At 40.1% G+C, this 21,294-nt stretch overlaps 3 protein-coding genes and 1 pseudogene across 3 annotated transcripts; 2 read left to right on the top strand and 2 right to left on the bottom strand.

Annotated features, from left to right (window-relative positions):
- LOC136283584 (uncharacterized) overlaps positions 1-21,294 on the top strand; it is a 215,570-nt pseudogene that overhangs the window by 169,785 nt on the left and 24,491 nt on the right.
- Positions 1,829-3,584, top strand: LOC131777615 (trace amine-associated receptor 2-like). Its single transcript, XM_059093929.2, has one exon. The coding sequence runs from the start codon at positions 2,202-2,204 to the stop codon at positions 3,183-3,185; it is 984 nt and encodes a 327-aa protein (XP_058949912.2). The 5' UTR covers positions 1,829-2,201; the 3' UTR covers positions 3,186-3,584.
- On the bottom strand, positions 3,737-16,743 carry LOC131777612 (DNA polymerase theta). Its single transcript, XM_059093926.2, has 14 exons — positions 16,508-16,743; positions 15,702-16,111; positions 15,285-15,481; positions 15,039-15,187; positions 13,226-13,514; positions 12,501-13,118; positions 11,789-12,004; positions 11,035-11,294; positions 10,696-10,851; positions 7,448-10,249; positions 7,215-7,362; positions 6,759-6,919; positions 5,808-5,987; positions 3,737-5,390 (listed from the first exon to the last, which is right to left on the bottom strand). The coding sequence occupies exons 1-14, from the start codon at positions 16,634-16,636 to the stop codon at positions 4,053-4,055; spliced, it is 7,053 nt and encodes a 2,350-aa protein (XP_058949909.2). The 5' UTR covers positions 16,637-16,743; the 3' UTR covers positions 3,737-4,052.
- On the bottom strand, positions 17,447-19,931 carry LOC131777608 (uncharacterized). The gene is made up of 2 exons (XM_059093920.2): positions 19,709-19,931; positions 17,447-18,678 (listed from the first exon to the last, which is right to left on the bottom strand). Exons 1-2 carry the CDS (start codon positions 19,846-19,848, stop codon positions 17,928-17,930), a joined length of 891 nt encoding a protein of 296 aa, XP_058949903.2. The 5' UTR covers positions 19,849-19,931; the 3' UTR covers positions 17,447-17,927.

The following is a 21,294-nucleotide window of genomic DNA, read 5'->3' on the forward strand; positions in this document are numbered from 1 at the left end:
TTTCGTCCCGTAACTGACTGCAACAATGACCAAAAATTTATTGGATATCCTATGACACGAAAGACTTACACGAGTCGGAATTATCCAATTACTCATGGGGTGATTGAGGCAGCTAAATATATTGTGTTGTCGTCAATGATGATGCAACCGGCATACGAGGGCTCGACGATCACGAAGTCAATACGTTACACAAGTTATTGGAAAACGTAACTGTAGGAAAATCAATTTGGTACATTATTCATGCAATGTATTTGGCTTAACTGCTCGGAGCCAAAAGTATTGCGTGAAGACAGTAGATGGATTCTATGGCCATTATCATCGTCATTATTCATTGCTATTATAATTATCATGGTTATTTTTATTACTGTTGGTTCAGTTAGTATTAGACGCTAGATTACATTTTACAGAACGGGTTCTTGACAGTAGGTGGTTATGTGATTTAACATTGAATTTCTCCTCCACGAGCTCGAGTTCGTAGACTAACGTCCAAGGAGATAGTAATTTTTCCCCCTCTTTATTACTTTGTACCAACTAAGAGGAGATGGCTAAGAACACGTCGACTGTCCTAAGTTGATAGACCTACTCATGCTGAAGTTTAACTGAAACGTCACTGATGGAGTAGGAAACCGGAAGTATATGTGACGTAAGGACATTCAGCATTCCGGATACAAGTGAAGCTTAGAGAAATAGTGTTACTTTAAAATCAACCAAATAGACGGTATGGTTTCTGTCATGAAGACTTGAAGACTGGGAGTGCGTAATGCAAGTCGATTTATAACAGTCTGCAGGATCGGCAAAATCAAAGAACTCTAGTTTCGACCCCCTCCCCTCCCTCCCCTCCCTCCCCTCCCGCCCTGCTCCCCAATTCAGTCATAAGAAAGAGATCTTACTTTGCCCCAATTCCTCAGGCCCCAGTCATCTGTCATTTTTACTTGCCTCCCAAACAGCGATTTTGTTCAGCCTTCCGCTAGAAATTGGCTGTCGTTTCCAATTAAAACTCGCAATAACCTAAAAACCTCTTTTTGTTAATTTTTTCATTTCGCATGAAAAGAGAAGATTGAAGTAAGAAGGGTAATGCGTGATATAATTTTTTCCGGGTCACGTTTTTGTTTTCATGGCAACAGAAAATTAAAAAATCAGTTAGAAATTGTTTACTTTTTACAGACTACGTCAATTTATTTTAAAAAATTACGAAACTTTCACACCCACGTTGTTTGCAATCATTGCGAACCTTTCTACTCGAATGATAAAAAGAACTGCACAACAGTCAAACGTTAATTAAACAAGTATGAAGCCTATCGACTTCCATCCCTTTCAAAGTCGTTAGGATAAAAACACACAAGGAAAAATAACTTTCCGGTGCAATATTCTCACGTCGTCAAGTAAAATAAATTCTTAAGGCAGCTGGAAGATACTTTACCTTGAAGCAATTTATAACATAATTGAGTACGAGCAGCACATATTTTGGTGTTCATAATCTGAGTCAAGCTTCACAAAAGTATCCGATAAAATCAAAGAACCTATATACAATTTTGGTATAAGAGAGCTGATGAGTGAGTCACCGACAGAATTTCATTACACATTTTGCAAATTCAAACTATCAGAGTGTGTTTACTTTGAATTCCATGAATTGAGAAAGTTTACCTGATTATCAATTAGTTTGAAGGACAGCTGCCATGCCATTTAAGGTAGCTTTCATTGTGGTATCCTTTAGGTCTTTAATTTTACTACAGAAAGCTGTTATTGGATGAGAAAAAAACGTGTTAATTGATCCTTTTTGCGAAATATCGAAAAAGAAAATCATCACTGAACATCATGGTAACTAAGGAGGAGTTTTCCTTTTATGATATCAGTTTGGGAGCCAAGGGTTTTTTTCTTGCACTTTAATAATCACAATATTTCCTTCTGATGCCCTGGAGGAACGTGAAAATCAACCCAAGTCTGAAATGTTCTTGATCACGACAGGTGCGAAATTCACATGTGCGGTAATATATGCATCGGGGTATGGTGAAAAACGCATGTAATAACTAGATAGCTGCCATATTTTCTCTCCTTTGAGCTTATAACGGGAAATCACTGGTTTGTTGCACACACTGAAGTCCGAACCAGAGAGATAACGTGCGTTTAAGAAAAAAAAAACTGAATTTGACGAACTACGTCGATCGATGAAAAAACTAATTTTCTTCCACTTCGTTTAAAAAATGAACGAAACCTTGGGCAATATAAATGGCACCTCTTGGCAAACAGTTTTTATCTTCTGCTGGTTTGGTTCAATGAGCTTAATCATTGCTATTTTGAACACTGCAATTTGCACTTTGCTTTGGACGCAAAAGCGACTTCACAACATCAGCAACTTGTTCTTTGTCAACTTGGCCGTTGCAGATATTTTGGTCGGCTTTGTGGCGATACCATGGAAGATGTTGTACTTTGGAGTGTCACCCGTACCTCAGTGGCTTACAGCAGTTGTCACGGCCGTAGATTATGTATTAAGCTTATCTTTCCTCAGCATTTGCGCCCTAACCTACGACAGATATCAAGCAATTCTCCATCCACTAACATACTGCATTAAAATGGGCGTCACAAAAGTGTGCAAAGTTCTGTTTTTAGTGTGGATTCTACCAGGAATGAACTTTCTAAAGCTAATTTGGATGCTGTCACCAGAAATCTCCTTTCAGCCCTTGAACGGCACTTTTGATGCATTTCTTTTTTCTTTCTTACTAACAGCAACTGGAGGAGTTGTTTTTGCTTATGTTCGAATTTCTTGCGCGGCCACAATGCAGGAAAACCGAGTGCGGAAATTAAACGTCCATGCCTCGAGAAATCAACGATTAAAGTTTAGCAAAGCAATAAGGTCCTGCCTCGGTGTTACAATCTGTTTCGCGTGTTGTTGGTTGCCACGAGGAACCTACTTGATTGCAAGAAGTTCTCAGTTTTCTACGTCTTACGAAGAATACGACCTGATTACATTTGGCCTGATGTCTTTATCGCCAGTTTTAAATCCAATCATTTATTCCATCTTCAACCGCGACATTAGAAGAACGTTAGAGGTACTTTGGAACAGATGCCAAGAAAAATCGAGATTGCAGAACCAAAAGTTTGGAAGTTCTCACGCTAGTTCATCACGGACAGTCAACACGATCACCCGCAGCGAACACATTGAACTGTCAAGAAATGCAAATTTGTAGTATCATGCAATTGAAAGAGGGCTACTTGTTCCTTAATTTCAAAATATAAAGAGTTAAAGATGACCATCGCATTAATCTCCGCGTTCTACTGAAGACAAGAGGGATGGTACGTCAGCAATTTTAGGGCAAAAACGGAGAATCAAAGTAGACCAAAAGTTGGTACTAAGAATGTCACAGGATTGATGCGGCCGTTTGAAAGCCTTTCTACAAGCCATAATGAAGGAACCTATAACTCCTCTAGCAGGTCGTTCTGTAACGCATTAGTTTAGAAGGTTACGCTAACGCGGTAAAAGTTGACTCAAACCAACCAACGTTAAAATAAGCTTTGAAAACATCGCATGCCAACTAATATGTTTGAACTCCAGAGACTGTCGTCCAGCCATGTAGCAAAGAGAAGTTACCCGCAATGAAGCACGGTTAGGGCATTCTTTTATCAGGAACAATGAATAATTTTCACTTTCATTGAATAAGAAATTAAAGTCGCCTCCGGGTCAATCGAAAAACACCCCAATAAATATGATAAAAAGCTGTTTACTATTTGTTGATGTTTCGGCTAAATATTTCACCGTGTGTAATGAATTCATCACACAATTTGCGCGAAAGCAAAGAAATCCTTAAAGAGCGTAATACACTGAGTTTCAAGGAAAATTACCCGTCCAACGAGTCTTTGTGTGACTTTCTGTTTCAGTCAACGTGGAAATAAGCTCGTTAAAATTCTTAATCTATTTTCATCTGTCCGCCCCATCAGGGGTAAAATAAATTCATATTTCGCTCAATTACTGGAAAACAAATATGTTTGCAACTTACAAAAATTTGGTGTCACAATTCTCATTTTGAACTCTTATGACGTTGTGAAATTTTTATAAGTTACAATTCAAACTCCGCCATGTTTCCCCAAGAAGGACCCGCCTTCATCTTAACAGGCAGAATAACAGAAAGCCTCATAGCGCTCTCCATTTCTGTTTTAACAATTTGTGCCACTTTTCTTAAATCACTCTGCGACACCTCAAATATCAGTTCATCGTGAAGTTGCAAAACAAAATATCCACCAATAGGTGTTGGCAAATCACACCTTGAACGCCTTCCCTGGTTTTTTCTAGGATGAAAATCCGGAAGGGAGTGTCTGTGCGTCATGACACATGACGGAAATTCCTCGGTCAACTTCTTATCAATATTGATCATGGCTATCTTTACCAAGTCTGACGCTGAACCTTGTACCGTGGTGTTTACAGCTTGTCTAGCTGCTTGGCTCTGCGCATGCACGTTCGGTGAGTTTATCGCCGAAAGAAACCGTTTCCTTCCTGTTACTGTTTTCACAAAGCCTTGCTTTTTGCACTGCTCTACCGTATCTTTCAAATACTTTTTCACTCCAATGTAACGAGAAGTGAACTTGTCTATGAACAAAGCAGCTTCTTCGTCAGTAAAACCAAGCTGTTCTCCGAGGGCTTTGGCGCCGATGCCATAAATGATGCCATAACATACCTGTTTGGCGTGTTGCCGCTGTTCATCTTTGATAGATTCCGCTGGAACTTGATAAAGTTCACCCGCGATCATTCTGAACACGTCTCTTCCTCCATTTAGAATTTTGATGAGTCGACTGTCCTTAGCAAGGTGAGCTATGAGCCTCAGCTCCAGCTGAGAATAGTCAGCGGCAAAAAGAAGGCCACTTTCAAAGGGTATAAAGGCATTACGCATGCTCACTGAGAACTTAGGAGTAGTTAATTCGGTCCCAAGCTTAACATTCATCGCATTGTGTCGACTCACTCCTCTTTTGCCTCGATGGGAAGAATTCCTTTGGTCCCCGGCTCCAGGAGGAGGACTCTCGGCAATGGATGTCGGCAATACGACATCAAAATCTTTTGGAACATTTTGCAAATTTGGTTCCACAAAAGAAACTCGCCCAGTTGCAGTATGTGTTTGACTAATTGAGTAAATTCGTGACATTTTAAGCCTCGTATGCAAGCATTTCTCCTTTTGTAATGGAAAAATAACCTTTGTTAGGGCCGCGTTTATCCTGCGCCATTCTGTGATAAGTCCTGGTAGCGGATGCAGTGGTTTGAGTCTTTCTAACACGTCTTTATTAGTGCTAAGATGTTTGCTACCACGTGACCTTCCACGTCGGGTCACTCCCAAAGTCTTACGCTTGGTGACCTGACCATCTTCAGAGTTTCCGTCATGAGGAAGCTTGAGCTCCACAAAAAGAACCTAAATGGGAGGAAAGGGAAGGGATGTGCGAAAAACGGTTTTTTCAGTGCAGAGAATTATTACTGGACTGCCAAACACTACATAGTAAAACAATTTAGCCAAGATAATTCCGACAAATTTACTTTACAAAACGAATTCTGCAATAGTCAGGTGGAATGCAATCTAGAATAAATTGCTTAACAAATTGGGCATTACAGCATGATCAAAGCAAACTAATTTTTCCCTGTGTAAAAATATGGTTTAAAAAGTTGAACGAAGGAGAATAAGGATCCATAAGTCACCTAAGCTATCTTCTCGATGCACTTAGGGGAGACGAGAGATTTTAAGAAGTCTTTAACGCCATTATCAAATTGATCAACCAAACTTTAAGATACCTAAATTCATTTAATTTAAAAAGATGATTTACATGTGTCACACCTGCGCTACATCTTCACGACTGGTCAGTGAGAAGCTGTGATTGGCCAGTCGGTAGGATTCTTCCTCCAGAGTACGAAGCTTGGCTTGTAGAATGTTCTTCAGATGTTCACTTTCGGTATCAGAGAATCCCAAACCATTTAACTCCATACGCGCCAAACACAATACGGATGGCATCTCTACCTACGATGGTTAAAACATTTCACATCAAACGTTTCCCATAGGATAAAATTTCTCCCGAATTGAGCGGGGAATGTTAAAACTTGAAGGAGGAGAACTTGTGATGTAGATAGATAGATAGATAAAACTTTATTTTAACACGATAAATATTTAAAGCCAGAGGCTTGTGGGGTCGTGTTACCGCAATAGTAATATAACATAAATAACATTAATAGACTATAATATGAATAAATTTATCTAAAAATACATAAAAAATAACACTTATATATATACATATATATAAATGTAGGGGTAGAGTCTACCTTGGCATAAAGTGCTCAATGCTGTGGTAGCAGAGCTGAGTATATATAAGTGAAAGAATCAAAGAGGAACAGAACTTTCTAGTTCTGTCTGACCAGCGCTTAGGCGCGAAACTCAGAGTAACAGAGAATCGATGCGTCCTCTTTGATTCTTTCACTAATATATATATATATATATATATTTATATATGTATATATATATGTATGTATGTGTATACTCTACCTTCACTCTACCTATGTGTTGACATTACACGCGGATTTTCTGCACTTCTGTGATAGTCCAAGTCAGCCAAAAGAGCGCGCACAGCTTCGGGCCTCTTTAAGCGCCGCCTACTTTGCATGTTACGAGATGGTATTCTCTTCACCTTTGCTATCAACCTCATAGCTTCTCCCGAAGTGAATGTCAAACTCACAAGCGAAGGCTTAGAATTCCAAAGTTAATTTTAAAATTTCAAGTAGTTTCAGTAAAGCAAACCTTGGTGAAAGCTTGCACGAGGTCTTCAGACTCCAGCAAGGTTCTCAGCTTTGCCATCAATGAAAGAACTAAAACAGTCTCGACGCAGGCTCTCACTCTACCGCTCTGCTGACATTGATATGCTAAAGCCAGACCTCCTGTACCCAGTCCACCTCCGGTACCTGAAAGTAAAATTATTCCCGTGTAGTCATATGTGGTCAACAAATTAGCGAAGAAATGCCCTCTTTCGCATCAGGTTAGAATGGTATTGGAAGACTCAAAATGTACTAAAAAAACCTTGAATTCTTGATCTCACGAAGTTTTTCATTTTCTTGTAGATATTAGTCTCCTTCACAGCCGTTACTTGGTCTCATCACGCAACACTTGTAGTGGAGAGAGCGTACTGTTGGACAAGAGCAAATAACGGCGGTAAAGGAGACTATGCAGGGCTGGAAGCGAAAAGAAACGTAATATAACCTTCGAGTAAGGAAGCTTCTTCCGGTAAGTGCTGTCCCACAAGCTGGTGAAGGTTCTTTTCCTTGGCTCCAGGATCCAAAAGCCAACTCGCCACCTTTGGATCGTCTGCTGGTCCACTGAGAGAGATGCCAGTAGACTGAGCAAATATCTGCAGCAAAACGATCCATCAACTGAAGAGGCAATACAGTAGTCACTGTAAAACTGGTATTCTTACATTAAATATCCATTCTCACCTTAAAGTGTTCCTTGACATTGAAGCATACCATGCTGCTTCCTCTTTCTGTCAGTAACCTAATGGTACTCTTTACTTCATTTACACGACGAGAAAGCGTGAGGTTATAATCCACCGCTGACTCGGCCTGACTGTCATCCACTCGATTGCGCGACGACTGAGCATGTTCCAGAAATGAAATGTAATAAGCATCTTTATCGCCCCAGCTCACTGCAACTCCGACCACGCTCTTGTCCTCTCCTTCAATTATAAGGCCTCTTGACGTTTGGGCGTTGCTGAATCGTGCTCCTGTCTTAGGATTTTTATCTAAGGAGCGTTCACAAGCCACAGCCAACGAAAAACGAGTTTGACTGCGCCATTCTTTCAGAAACATAGCAAACACTTGCTCATGTCCCGTGACGTCAATAATAACAAGTCCTTCATCTGGGGTAGAGGAATACGGTGTTCTTCGTGGGGATGGACGCTTTCGTGTTGACAATGGAGTTGCAGAAGTTTTTGTTTTAAAATTATCCTGGGATGGCATTTGCTCCCTTGGAGGTGTAGAAGGAATGACTTCGTAATCTGCTGTCTCATTTCCTTCAGTTTCACCAGCAGCTAACAGTTCATACGGTGAAATCTTCTTAGCAGGCGACTTTTGATCGCCACCGAAGGATGAATCAGTACATTCAGAATTCTTGATTTTAGTAAAATAAGACCCATTCTGTTGTACCTGAGGCAAGTGCTGCAAGGCGCAGGTTTCCGCATGTTTCCGAAGTTCTTTCCCCTCAGCTTCTTTCTCCATTAACTCTGCAATAGCCAAAGTGGACAGATCAGAATCCAGGCAACCGTCACTGGCCGACAGACGAAGTGAAAATGAACTTGCCGCGCCAGTTGAACTTCTAGCATCTGCTACTGAGCATTCGGGTGACTTAAGAGCTCGAGAAGCTAATGATGACAACATCTCCGGGCTTCGTTCGGCATCAAATTCTCCCGATAACGAATGACGCAATGGGATGTCATATTCACCAATAACATCTTGACTCTTAAGCTCAGCCAAACTGTCGGTCTGATCTGTCAGAGCATTGGAAATCTTATCACACACAACTTCACATTCTCTCTTCGCAGGAATTAAATCTTGTGACAACTTCATGTCAAGTGGGTATGACTTTACAGATCTTTCTTCAAACATGGCGTCACACTCCATAAGACAGGTGTCACTCAAACTACATGTTAAAGCCTGAGAATCTGACACAATATCAGTGTCACTGTTATGAGCATTGCAGGGGTTCTGTTTTACGGCCGGTTCTTCTCCCTCTAATGGCTCAGAGTACAGCTCTAATGAAACCGACTTATCGTCACTGCAAACCTTACAATCACCGGAAACTTCCAAAGCAGAGAAGCCTTTTCTTGACTGTTCTGCGTGAATCCCTTCCGTTAAAATGACTTTTGGAATCTTCGTAACTGTTGTTTCTTTTTTCTGTAACTTTTCTTGTGGCTCAGGAATTTCAGGAATCGGTGAACGGCGTTTGCTCCTAAGACGAGGAAGAACTGTTCCACCGCCACATAAAGGAGTCTTGGAGGTGGAAGTGCAAGAGACAGCCACAACAGGTTCAGGATCCTTTGAAGAGGCTAACACTTCTGAACAAGCATGAACAAGAGAGCTAGTATTTTCGGTCTTTTCTGAGTCAATGCGGCCTTTTCCATGGATCTTTAAGGGTCCTATATTAACGAAACGTGCTGGCTTTAAAAAATCTACGAACACTTTATTGGCTACTTCATCTTTTCTTGACCTTGGTCCACTTTCCTGACAATTCAACCTGACCTGACTACTTTCCACTGTCTCGTCGTAAGCACGTTGTTGAGGTCTATCGCTTGAATTAACACGAAGAACAGCATCATTAGTCTTTGGAATTTTCTCTATAACTGGTCTTGTCGAGTCCAATTTTTTGGCACGAGATTTACTCTGTGCGACACTGCCCGATTTCACCCCAGTAAACTTTGGACAAACTTCTTTCGACCCAGAGACATTTACTTCCCCCTGATAGACACGTTCGACAAGATTATCTGTAGCCTCAGGAGGCTTCCAATGAATTCCAAGTTGTGCCACATCAGATTGCAACAGCTTTTGGGCTTCACTTACGATAAGCTTTGCTGCCGCTCCTTCAGTGAGCCCTCGTCTTCCTGCAACCCAAAACACGCGCGCCTCACTACGCTCGCGTACCTCGGTTTCAGTCTCCTCCCCTCGCCTACGGCTACTGACGAATGGCGCAGCATTATGTAATATGTTCTCAATTTCTGATGGAGGGGCTGTTGCAACGGAAGCGACAGTATGGTAGCCAGCGTTATACAACATACGTGCACGCGCAGCATTTAAGAGGGATATTCGAACCAAGTCGCAGAGCTCTCTTTCAACACCAAAAGACAGACGGCTTTGGAATTGAGACAAAAGAAGCGCAATGTTAGTCCAGCCGAGCTTCTCGCAAAACACTGTAACCATTCCCGCGAACGTTGCGGCAGAACCTTGCAATGACTGCAGCATGCCTCGATTTGCTCCATACCGCCTGGCAACAGCATTGAGGGGTAGTTCATGTACGAGGTCTTGAAGTGCCAATGAAGCAAAGAATCTACGATGCACGGCGAGAGATCGCTGCTGCTGCTCCGTACGTGTTGGAGTACGGCCGCGCACGGCACAGGCAAGGAAACCTTCCTCAATTCCCACCAGCTCTGCCACGCGCCGCACGCTCGCAGGAAGGCGCTCAAAGATTCTTAGGTACTGGTACCAGTCTATGCTGGGCCACTGATCTTGTATGTAGATTGGAGTCACCTGTCATCAAAACGTATTGTAAATCAACAAGTGTTGACGCATTATAGTGACCAACACTGGACCATTATGACGGACATATATTGGGACATAAGTGTCAGGCATTTCTGTATTGCCTAGCATGACAACTGAAAGGATTAAGTTAAACACCTAAGGTCGCACTTTAAGGTCGTAAGATCCCAGCAAGTAACATGTACGTTTTACATTGAAATCTGCCAACCTTGAGAAATAGATAGATCTTCAAAGAGGAAACATACAGAATGATTCGGATGGAAAGCGAGGGGGAACGAATTCAATCAGGAAATGTTTGTGGTGATTTAGCAGTGTACTCGAGCGCCAACTAACCAGAATGCTCATAAAAAATTTAGTGCTTTAGTCATGAGAAATTGGTCGATCGAGAGACTGCTGATACAAACGCCCATGTAATCAAGTCTTCAGTTGTTACTCGCCTGGTATATCACGTGAAGTTCACTTTCGAGCACAAAACACTTTCGTGCTTTCTGTACTTCAGCAAATACAACAAGTGCCTCGTCAGGAGAGAGAGCAGAAGATAATGTAGCCACGCCAAGTTGAGTTGGTACGTATTTCAATCCGTCTGTCTGTATCTAGAATACAAAAATCTGATATCAGTGGAACTCTTAAAATTCTCTCACGTTTGTCTGTACCAGCTAGTTAAGATCCAACCTGTTTTTATGAAGAGACATTTCCTAGTTATTCAAGGAGAAATTTACTTTAAAATAAGGTCGAGTAGAAAAGTCTTTATTTACAATATTTCTCTTCCAACTTACTTCCTCTGCCCCAATGTCGTTCTCTTTGTTTTCATTTGTCTTCTTATCGTCACATCTTTGCAAACGAACAAATTCGTTTTCTACCAAAAACTTCACGGTGTTCTTGATAATTGTGTCTGTATCGTTTGCTTCTTGTTGCGAGGAAACTGAGGCAAAGAATGTACAGGCCGCGTAACGTTCTACATCCGAAGGCCTTGTAGCCACTCCACTAGCGATGACCTCAAGTAGCGCACGTTTCATTCCACTATTGTCTCCTTGACCTGAAAGAAAATGAAAAACCTAATCTTGAAGAAAACTCAAGTTTACGGAGAATTGATGTACAGTATTCAACGCGACAACTGGTTGCTCCAAGGGCTACTTAACGCTTCAGCAAAGAGCACGACAAACCTAACTTTAATTTAACTCAACTTTCAGTTAACTTTCAAATTTCCTTTGACTTGCGGATTGAAAATTAGATGAAGCCATGATCCTCGCAGGTGAACTGCAACCTGACATTAGAATCTATATGGGCTTAAAAACATTCTTCCCTCTCCGCAGCGAGACATTTACCAAGTTCTTTTCATAGAACCTGCAAACTCATCGCGTTCACTCTATGGGAGAAACGAATCTCAAGAGCCTTTACAAACTCCGGTAGAGTATTCTGGAACAAGTAGTTGATCTGAATAAGATGTATAGACACTCGTGCAGAAAAAACTCAGTTAAGAAGAGTTTTTACTCAACAGAGTTAGGAAGAATTATCAAATAGTGTACATACCAAGCAAGCAGCTCTCCACAGCTTTCAGTCGAGAGTTCAGAAGCGAAGAACCTTTTTGTCGTTCACTGGGTTTGCAAATCAGAATACTCTCGCCCAAGGCATCGACCCCTTTGCGACCTGCGCGGCCAGCCATCTGTTTGTAGACCAGTGCATCCACCAACTTCCCATGAAACATTGGGGTACGAATGATTACACGACGGGCAGGAAGATTCACGCCTAGTAATTATTACATATTAAAAACCTGTTTAGCAGACCTTTGAAATAGCAGAGTCATACATTAGATTTGTCACTCATCTAACAATATGTAGCACAGCCTACTCCGCAAGACATCTTGCACCGCTTATTGACTAAAATTGTTGATAATTTCTAAATGAAAAATTGCGTCGGAATGCAAAAATCTTGACAATTTGTGCAAAAAAATACTCTTTGTGCGACAACAAACATACTTCAACTTAAATATTTTGGTTTTATCAAATAAGTTGATAATGTGAATTGGCCATCGAGCGAGATTCTAAAGCTGACATTTCGAGCGTTAGCCCTTCGTCAGAGCGCAACGCTCGAACCATCAGCTTCGGAATCTCTCTACGGTGGGAATTTCGCGTTATCAACCCGTTTTGTGAAACCATATTGTCTTGCAATACCCTCCCCCACCCTCCACCAACGCAATACCACAGTTTCTCTATGAACTCGCCCCCTTTAAACTTCGACCTACCTGAAGACAATGTGGACGTGGCCACAAGTACGCGAATGGAACCCTGCCTAAAGGCCCCCTCAATAATGTCCCTCTCGTCAAATGTGAGCCCTGCATGATGAAATGCTACTGCATGAGGTACTATACGAGAGAGCACCGAGTCCAGCCCTACTTGTGTGCGTTTCAGCTGCTCTACAACCTCCTTTAGTGCAGTGTAATCAAATTTTAAAAGCGTTGAAGCTTTGACAAACCCACTACTTTGGACGGTATTGCTATTTTGTTCTTTCAGAGCCAAATTTCCGATCTCTGCAAAATGCTTAGCGATATTCTCGGCCAGTTTTTCACACCAGTTCTTTGTCGGGCAAAATACTAAGACCGAGTGACCTTCCGTGATAGTCTCTTTACACAGTGGTATCACGTGATCCTCATCTCCGCTGACCGTAACCCCACTGATTTCTCGGATCTTTGTCGAGCTTGCGTTATAGAGTGTGGGGCCTACTTTCACCATTTCTGTTAGGGGAACTGGTCTGTGGTCTGTGAAATACAGGTCAGCGGATAGCCACTTGGCGAGCATGTCTAAATTGGGTAAAGTCGCACTCATACCGACTATTTGTATTGGTGGCAACGTTTCCTCGCCTCCTAAAAATTTTGAGAGAGATGGATGACGTCATTATCATGATTATGGCTCAAACGTGTGAAATATGACGGGTGGAGAAAAAGATGAATGCCAAGTAATCATCACTTACTCTTTTCATCGTTGACTCCATTTTGTCCTCTGCATCCAGAGATGTAACGTATTTTAGTCAAGCACAGTTCCAGTAAATATCCTCTATGAGGGTCGCCGATCATATGCATCTCATCAATAACAACAATCCCGAGAGATGAAAGAGCTTTATTTTCCTCCAGCAAGCGGTTTAACAGACTGTTTGCCTTCTCTATCGTGCATACCGCAATGTCTACTGAGACAAAGCCTCTTGCTGGGGCGTGGCTCCCCATGTACCCCTCCACACGAACCCCTGACTCCTGGTATAAACGCTGACAGAAAAAATATGTTTGACCTTACAATGACATGAGCTTAACAAGTAATCAAAGTGCTCTGTGAGCAAACTCGTGAATTGACACATGATTTTTTTAGATTATGTTTAATGTTATCTGGTTTAGGGAATTTTGTGGTTGATTGTCATATCTAGAGTACGAGCAGTAGTTCAGTGTTCGCTAATGTAGCAAAGAAACAAAGTAACGTTGGGATAAGAAGGCATTACAATTGAAATGATCATGCTATTACATTTGACAAGGTGGAGATGTCATGTGTTTTAAACGTCTATCATTTTTGTTTCTGGTTCAAAAGAAAAGGTTGGAAGTAAATGTGGGTGAAAAGTGAAATTTACTGTCTTTCGTTGTAAATATTAGAAAATCAAGGCAATACTGTCTTAATGAAAACATTAACGATTCCCTCTTTATCAAATGAGACAAACGGGAACGAGTTTTGAGTGATATAACTAAGCCAAGCCTGCCACCGTCATTTTGGATCTCCGCCTGGGTAGATTTAGGTCACGTGCTAGGCAACGTATGATCAATAACAAGATAGAATTTCATTTCAGGCCTATTTATCAATTTTGTGGTGTGTAACTTTCGCATTTTAGTACGTTGTATGTATGTTGAATCTTCAAATTGTCTTGAAACTTAAAAGAAAATTGTTCTTTAAAAATTCACTGAAAATCGGTAGCTAAAATTGTTTGTTTAGGTGTTATCTGATTTTCGTGTTAACTTGTTATTTCGTCAGTCGCCGGCATCTTCTGTTGCTTCACACAGGAAAAACACACGCGACGAAACGTAATGATCAATTTTGTCCTCAATCTCACGCTATAACAGAAAAAGCTTTTGAACATCTGTAAACTCCGAGCGCTTCGCAGTAAGTGATATTTTCAATGAATCTTCGGATTGTTTTCAAGTTCAAGGATTGTAAATTACAATTTTATGAAAAACGAAGGTTGTTCTGTTATTTCAGTGTGAATCCTTGCATGCCTGCCAGTCGCTGGCGCCGCTTGTTGAAACTAAAACGAAAAATAAAAACTCTTTTAAGATTATCATTGGCTTCTTTTTCACCCCACCACTATTCTTAGCAACGAAGGTCGCCATTTCGTCTGTTTATTGCCCGCCAAAAACTATAAAATGCACTCGAAAGTCTAAAATCTAAAAAAAGTTTACAGGAATCGACCAATCGAGCGAGCGAGCGAGCGAATGCCATTTCCCACATCGTATCTATAACTCGCTCTTGCGCATGCGCGCAATTCACGAGTTAAAAAGGAAATGGAGAAAACATGTTTCAAGTTCGGAAACTGGTAGTGAAAAGTCACGTTTCAAAACTGTTTACGAGAGGAGTATTTTTTCTGTCTTGTCACTGTCATCTTTAGTGCTTTATGTCAGTTCTTGTCGGTTCTTCATATAATAACAGAAATGCGTGTCATCCCATTGGTCAAGGATAACGTAGTTGTAACTTGTTGCAAGAGAATAATTGTTAGGTAATGATTAAACAGGTGACAACTTGAGAAAACTTACTTGGAGGTAAAACATTTTTTCACGTGCCACACTAATAAATGGGAGAATGAAAAGAGCCTTCCTTTTTGTCTCAAGAACTCGTTTTAACATCAGCAGCTCTGCAACCATTGTCTTCCCAGCACTTGTCGGAGCTGAGTACACCAAGTTTCCTTCAAAAAAATATGAGCATAATGATGAAACGTGATTTTTTGTTGTGTAACAGGTCAGTCATAGGGAGAAGAAGTCATTACAGTTGTACCAACTTACCTCCTGTGAGAACCTTTCCTGTGCGAAGACATGCTGACTGCCATTCGAACATATGAGTGATTCCAAGCTCTTTGTACCTCCTCAGTATCTCTTGAGGAAGACCCCAGGAAGAAAGCTCCAAGGGGTTTGCAGAGGCACTCACATCAAGGTCCATGATGCTCCTACTGTGAGACTCTGAGTGGCCCATTGAGACATGGCTGAAATAAACAAACCAACAGACAAACAAACAGCTTCACTTTCAAGAATGGTGGCCAGTCAAAGATTTCAAAAGTAAATCCTAGTCCATAGTAACACTTGTATGACAGAATTTTTAACCCACATACTCACTTTCTTAAAGTGAGTTTTTTTCCTATCTTTTTTTATTTGTACTGAAAAAATGGTTGTATAAAGTACTCTGTACTGTAAACATAATCAAACCTTATTTTTCTTCCTTGAGATGCTTTGCAGTTTACAAAATCATCAAAAGAACCTCTGACAGGTGAAAACACAGGTGAATGAGCAAAAGAAAATCGTGGCATATGCTCCAAGTCTTCGATTGGTGTAGAGATTCTCTCCCTGGTAGGTCCAAACCATTTCCCATCAGATTCATTTCTTTTGCCACTTCCCAGCTGAGGAGTGGAGAAGTGCATAGTCCCTTGCGGTGTAACCTTTCCTTGCACAGTATCTTTAGAAGGGATTGTGAAGGGAGACGGAGGAACAGGGCTACGTTGGATATGTTGCTCAACAATTTTATCAAATTGTGATAAATCTGCAGCATCAAATTCAAATCCAAATGACATGTTCAAGGAAGTACATGGTGATAGGGCTGAAGCCACATACCTATCAACCTAAAATAGTGAAACATTTATACTTGTTAGTACAATTTCTTTCTGACAACATCGAGAAGGAACAGGCATAGATCACCTTTTTTTTCACTCCCTCTTTAAAGGCTTCCATAATTTAGATGATTTCCATTAGAGCTGAATATCAGCGGTTACTACAAGAATTGTGTCAAGAGGGTTGGTACAAAAATATCTGAAAACAATTCGTTTAATGATTAATCTCACATGCATGGCGGATCTACTTGATGTCTTTCAGGATAATTTGCTCAAAAACTCCAAATGCTGGAAATGTGAAAAGCAACACAAATAAAAGATTACACCTACACGGTGCAAGTGACTCCACGTTCTTACTCATACAGTAATTTGATCCACACTTAGAGTAAAGAAATAAGCCGTCCTTACCTTATTACAGTTGTCGTTATTGTCTTTAACGTTGTTGATTTCATTTCCTTTAGGTTCCCTTTGTTTCAGAGGGTGTTGATTTCGTTCTGACGTTCTTCTCTGTTTCCAAGTTTGCGACAGCCGCCTCATTTTCGAGAGAGAAAATTTACCCGATGTTTTAATTCATCCGGAGAAGTGACATCAAGCTTCAACCAAGTCGAGAAATGGTGATATTTTTCCGAATGAAGGTCATTCATTACTCGATCTGTTGGACGCCATATTTATTTATTTGAACATGCCGCGTAGGTCGGAAAACGTGAGAACCTGGTTATGAGTCAAATTAAGCCTGCGATCTATAACGCTGGCCAAACACATTGGCTAACGTCAGGAACTGGAACACAAACTTTGATTCGTCTTAAAAATACATCGCAAGATATTACGGCAAATAGATCATCTTATTAGGGATTTTTCTAGAAGAAATTGCTCTCAAGGTTCCTACTTTAACACTCAATGAACATGTTCAGAACTTTATTTTGATCTTGGAAAAAAATCTCAACGACAACTGTTCTTTTATTTTGAAACATTTGTGAAAGCATTGAATCCGGCACACAGCTAAATAAAATAACTAAAAATTGTGAAAGTTTTGCCTCCTCTAGAATTTTCCCATATACACTCTTCAATTTTCTCATATATTTGTCTTAAAAAAAGGTATATCCCTCAAGATTTTCACACACTATTTGAGTCTCGCACCAATATATTTTGCATAATGGCATTAGGTTGTGGATTCTTGGATGATATGTGATATTATTCTTCACAGTGTGATAAACATAGCAAGTGATTTTTGTAATCTTCACATTGTGATGTTTCCACAGAAAGTTAATGGAATAGAACTATATGGAAAATTCATAAGGCCTAGTTTTGCAGATGGTCCAGAGTAGCTACTTAGACAAAAGTAAAGCACTCATTATTATTTTTTTTTAATATGCTGTTAAGATGATTACACTTTTATCATTACCTAACATAAATTGGGCATATATTTCACTTAAACAAAACTAACTGAAGCCAATACCAATATAATTATATAAAACACTCATAGCTTTATAATCAGTTACCAGGGAGAGAATCTCTACACCAATCGAAGACTTGGAGCATATGCCACGATTTTCTTTTGCTCATTCACCTGTGTTTTCACCTGTCAGAGGTTCTTTTGATGATTTTGTAAACTGCAAAGCATCTCAAGGAAGAAAAATAAGGTTTGATTATGTTTACAGTACAGAGTACTTTATACAAGGAACAAAAAATTTTATTCAGATCTGAAAGTTCAGTAAAAAAATAATGACGCGAAAGTTTGTGATAGAAACTTCCATCTTAAAGCAAATGATATTTGCATGAAAAATATACATTTCTTATTTCTATGTGCAAGGTTCACAGTCCACCACCACTATTGTGCAACCTTTTCTTCTCCAACACAAGACAAAAGCTGTTTTCTGTATTCCATGATATCTTCATAGTGGCCTGACAGCGATAGTATATCATTGTTCCTCTTTGCTTCACAGTGAAATTCAGGAGTCTTGAGTTCATACCACCTAGGTTTAGGTCCACGGATTCTTTCAAGTTCATCCACACATTTTTTTTTGAGAAGCCTTTCCTCCTCTAAACGCAGCCTGTCTAATCTTAACCTAGCCAGTTCTTCTTGATATGGTGTTGCTAAAGCACTTATTGTTCGTGAACTTAACATGTGATTTTCTGCTTCTCTAAAGAGTGACAAATCAAAGTCATTGATTGGTGTTGTCCTGATCTTTTCACTGGGAACACTTGTCACATTTCCTTCCATAGCTGACCTTAACACAGAAGCTTTAAGAGGCTGTCGTCTGGCAATTTCCTCAATGTCAACTGGTGCACTTGTTGTCCGGTGAAGTGGCTTTATAAACCAATTGTCTGAGTTGTAAGTACTGTTCAAAAATGTATCATTTTCACTTGATTTATCTTTCAACCTAGCAAGCTCTTCTTCTGGTCCATCAGCAAATTCTGACAAGTCCAAAGCTAAATCATCTGGGTCTAACTCTTCATCAGACGTCTGTGATTCCTGAAAATTCACCAATTGCCTTGAGGGTGTTCTCATGCTTCTATGTGTAACTCCTGCAGCAGATATGGTCATCTCAGAGTTGGTTCGGTAGTTCTGAGGCTTCAACCTGTACAGTCAAACAAACAATTTAGACTTAAAACTCATCATTCATTATTACTTAATTCAGTTTACTAATTGCAAGTTTTCAAGTATATACTGAAATCACATGCACTGACAAAGATGAAGAATGTATTTTGAAAATTGTTCAGTATCTCAAAACTCAGACAGACAGTTTTAGTTTGATGTTCTTGTATAAAGTTCTTAACAGGTTCATCAGTATAGACATGTCTACATATATTCAATTTTATACTGATTTTGATAGGTAACACTTCAGGGGAAAGGATCAACTTACACTCAAGAAGAACTTTGCTAGAACCGCTACTTTTAAAAGTAGTTTTTTTGATAGGATTGTGGATGTATGGAATAAATTACCATCATCATTATGTCAGGCATCTAACATTTCCAGTTTCAATAAGGGTGCCAGGGACTTCTTGCTATCAAGATGTGAGTGAATCTATAATTCTTTATTCATGCACTCTATCTCAGTTTTGATGATAGTTATTTCTTTCTTATTTGACGTTTTTGTAGGATATAATATATAATATATATTATATATATATATTTTTTTTTTCCTTTTTGGCGGGGGTGGTCTGCCTTTGTATGGGGTCTATGACTCTTCTGTAGACTACCCTAATGATGATGTTGTTTATTGTCACTGAATTGTTAATATTAAATTTTAAATTTGGTAAAATTTTCGCACAGCCCCATACTATTGTAAAACAAATCTGTTTTCCCAATGTATTGTTTTAGTCATTGTTTTCTCTATTCAAGAACTGAATGCATAATGAAGTATGGGGCTGTGCGGAAATTTTACCTTAAATTTTATCACAGCTTATTTTTTTGGGACGATGAACTACAACTTGACAGTCATAGTTGGATACTAAAACAGTTCGATATCAGTAGTGGACCTTGCCAGTCATGAGTAGGTCCTATCTAACAAGAAGAACATAACACCTATAACTAGATAACCAAAGATATTTACAGACTTTAAATAATAAAATACTCCATATGTTGATAGTCAGTAAGAGCTCGTGTACCTAACAGGAGTTCGACGACCACGGAGAATAAAATCTTCATCGGGATTTCGCTTTCTTGTTCCTCTTGACGGTAAAGGTCGGAGATTATAAAACGAATTCCTTTCGTAAGGTTCCTTCTTTGCCATACTACTAGTATACATTTTACTTTAAAAAAAGATTGAAAGTAGGCGGCTGGGAAAGACAGAGAAGGCTCCTACCGTGAGCAATGACAAAACCTAACCGATCTGGCGTCTTGTTTGCTTAGCAACCAAGCTACAAAAAATCTCGCTCAACCATACCGCTGACAAGGAGCCAACATGACCCTGGGCTCGAGATTGGTCGCAACCTCGTCGCAACCAAAGTGCTCGCTTGTCGACTATCCAGCAAGGGTTGAAGAAAGGTTTTGTCATTTGCCTTCATCACCGAATACGAAGCGCCCGCGTTAAAAACAATTAGGATATCTCGTAATAAAATAATACTAGGATTTAATCTTTCTCCAAAATCCTTCTTTCATCTGTTTTTGGCATCGGAACAGTTAGGAATTTAACCTCTTCTTCTTCAATCTCCCAGTAAACATGGTAAATGTGACCTGTTGCTGTCGTTTTTTGGTGTTGTCGTTTTTGCGAAGTTTACAACATTTGTATTAACTCTCAAGTGCCTACTAACTATAGTGGTTCTGCACAAAGTGGAAAAAATTAAATGTAATATGACTTGACAGCACCCACCGATGCTTTTACGGCGACCGTACATGAAAGAGAATTATCATTTTGCGATTTGTTTGAGTCGTTCTTCCTTACTGGAATGGTGACAGAATGGCTACTTTCACAGGGAAAATTATTCCCTAGTTTAATTCATCGTTTCATTTGCTTTTGAGGAGACATTTCGGGAACTATCAAGAATCTACGACTCGCAACTAAATTCATCAGTGATATCATCTCTGTTCAAACCTTTCATCTAATACGGTGCGCGGCTTCGCTTCTGATATATAGGAGAATTATCATTAGTTAAGCACGTTACCACTGAGGACAAGGCTGAAAGGGAAGCTATGTGACTCATGCTAAGAAACTAGCTGTTTTGAACCCATGGAGTAACACGTTTTGGTCTGAGAGTCTGAGTGGGGATAGTCCTTGGTAATTCTGTGTAATCTGACTCTGACGACGACTTCTACTCGGGTTGTCAACAAGTCAGTCACTATAACCGACAACACTCCTTCACAGGATTACCCTCACCCGGACGATCAGACTTAACGATCACGGATAAGCATTCCATTGCAGCAGACCAGCGGTCTAGCCACATGTTAGAAGTCGCCTGCGGCTTGTGTGTGTTGTCGTCCCCTGGGAGATTTCAGCTCAAATGTGGATCAGTTTGACGCTTCGTTAACACTTTGGTCGAACCAAAAGATGGATTACTTGAAAAGAATGAGATAAATAGACTAAAAAGATTTGCAAAAAGAGAAGAATTCTGAAACAATCCGCCAAGCCACGTTCAATAGCAAAAAGGAGGTTAAAATTAACTGATGTTCAGAATACTCTGCGAAAAGGAAGATCGAGAGGGCCCAACGAAACATGAATACGAAAACACAGGAGCGCGGGAATTTTGGTTTGGAC

The sequence above is a fragment of the Pocillopora verrucosa genome, chromosome 9 (genome assembly GCF_036669915.1).
Source record: "Pocillopora verrucosa isolate sample1 chromosome 9, ASM3666991v2, whole genome shotgun sequence".
NCBI classification, from domain to species: Eukaryota; Metazoa; Cnidaria; class Anthozoa; order Scleractinia; family Pocilloporidae; genus Pocillopora; species Pocillopora verrucosa.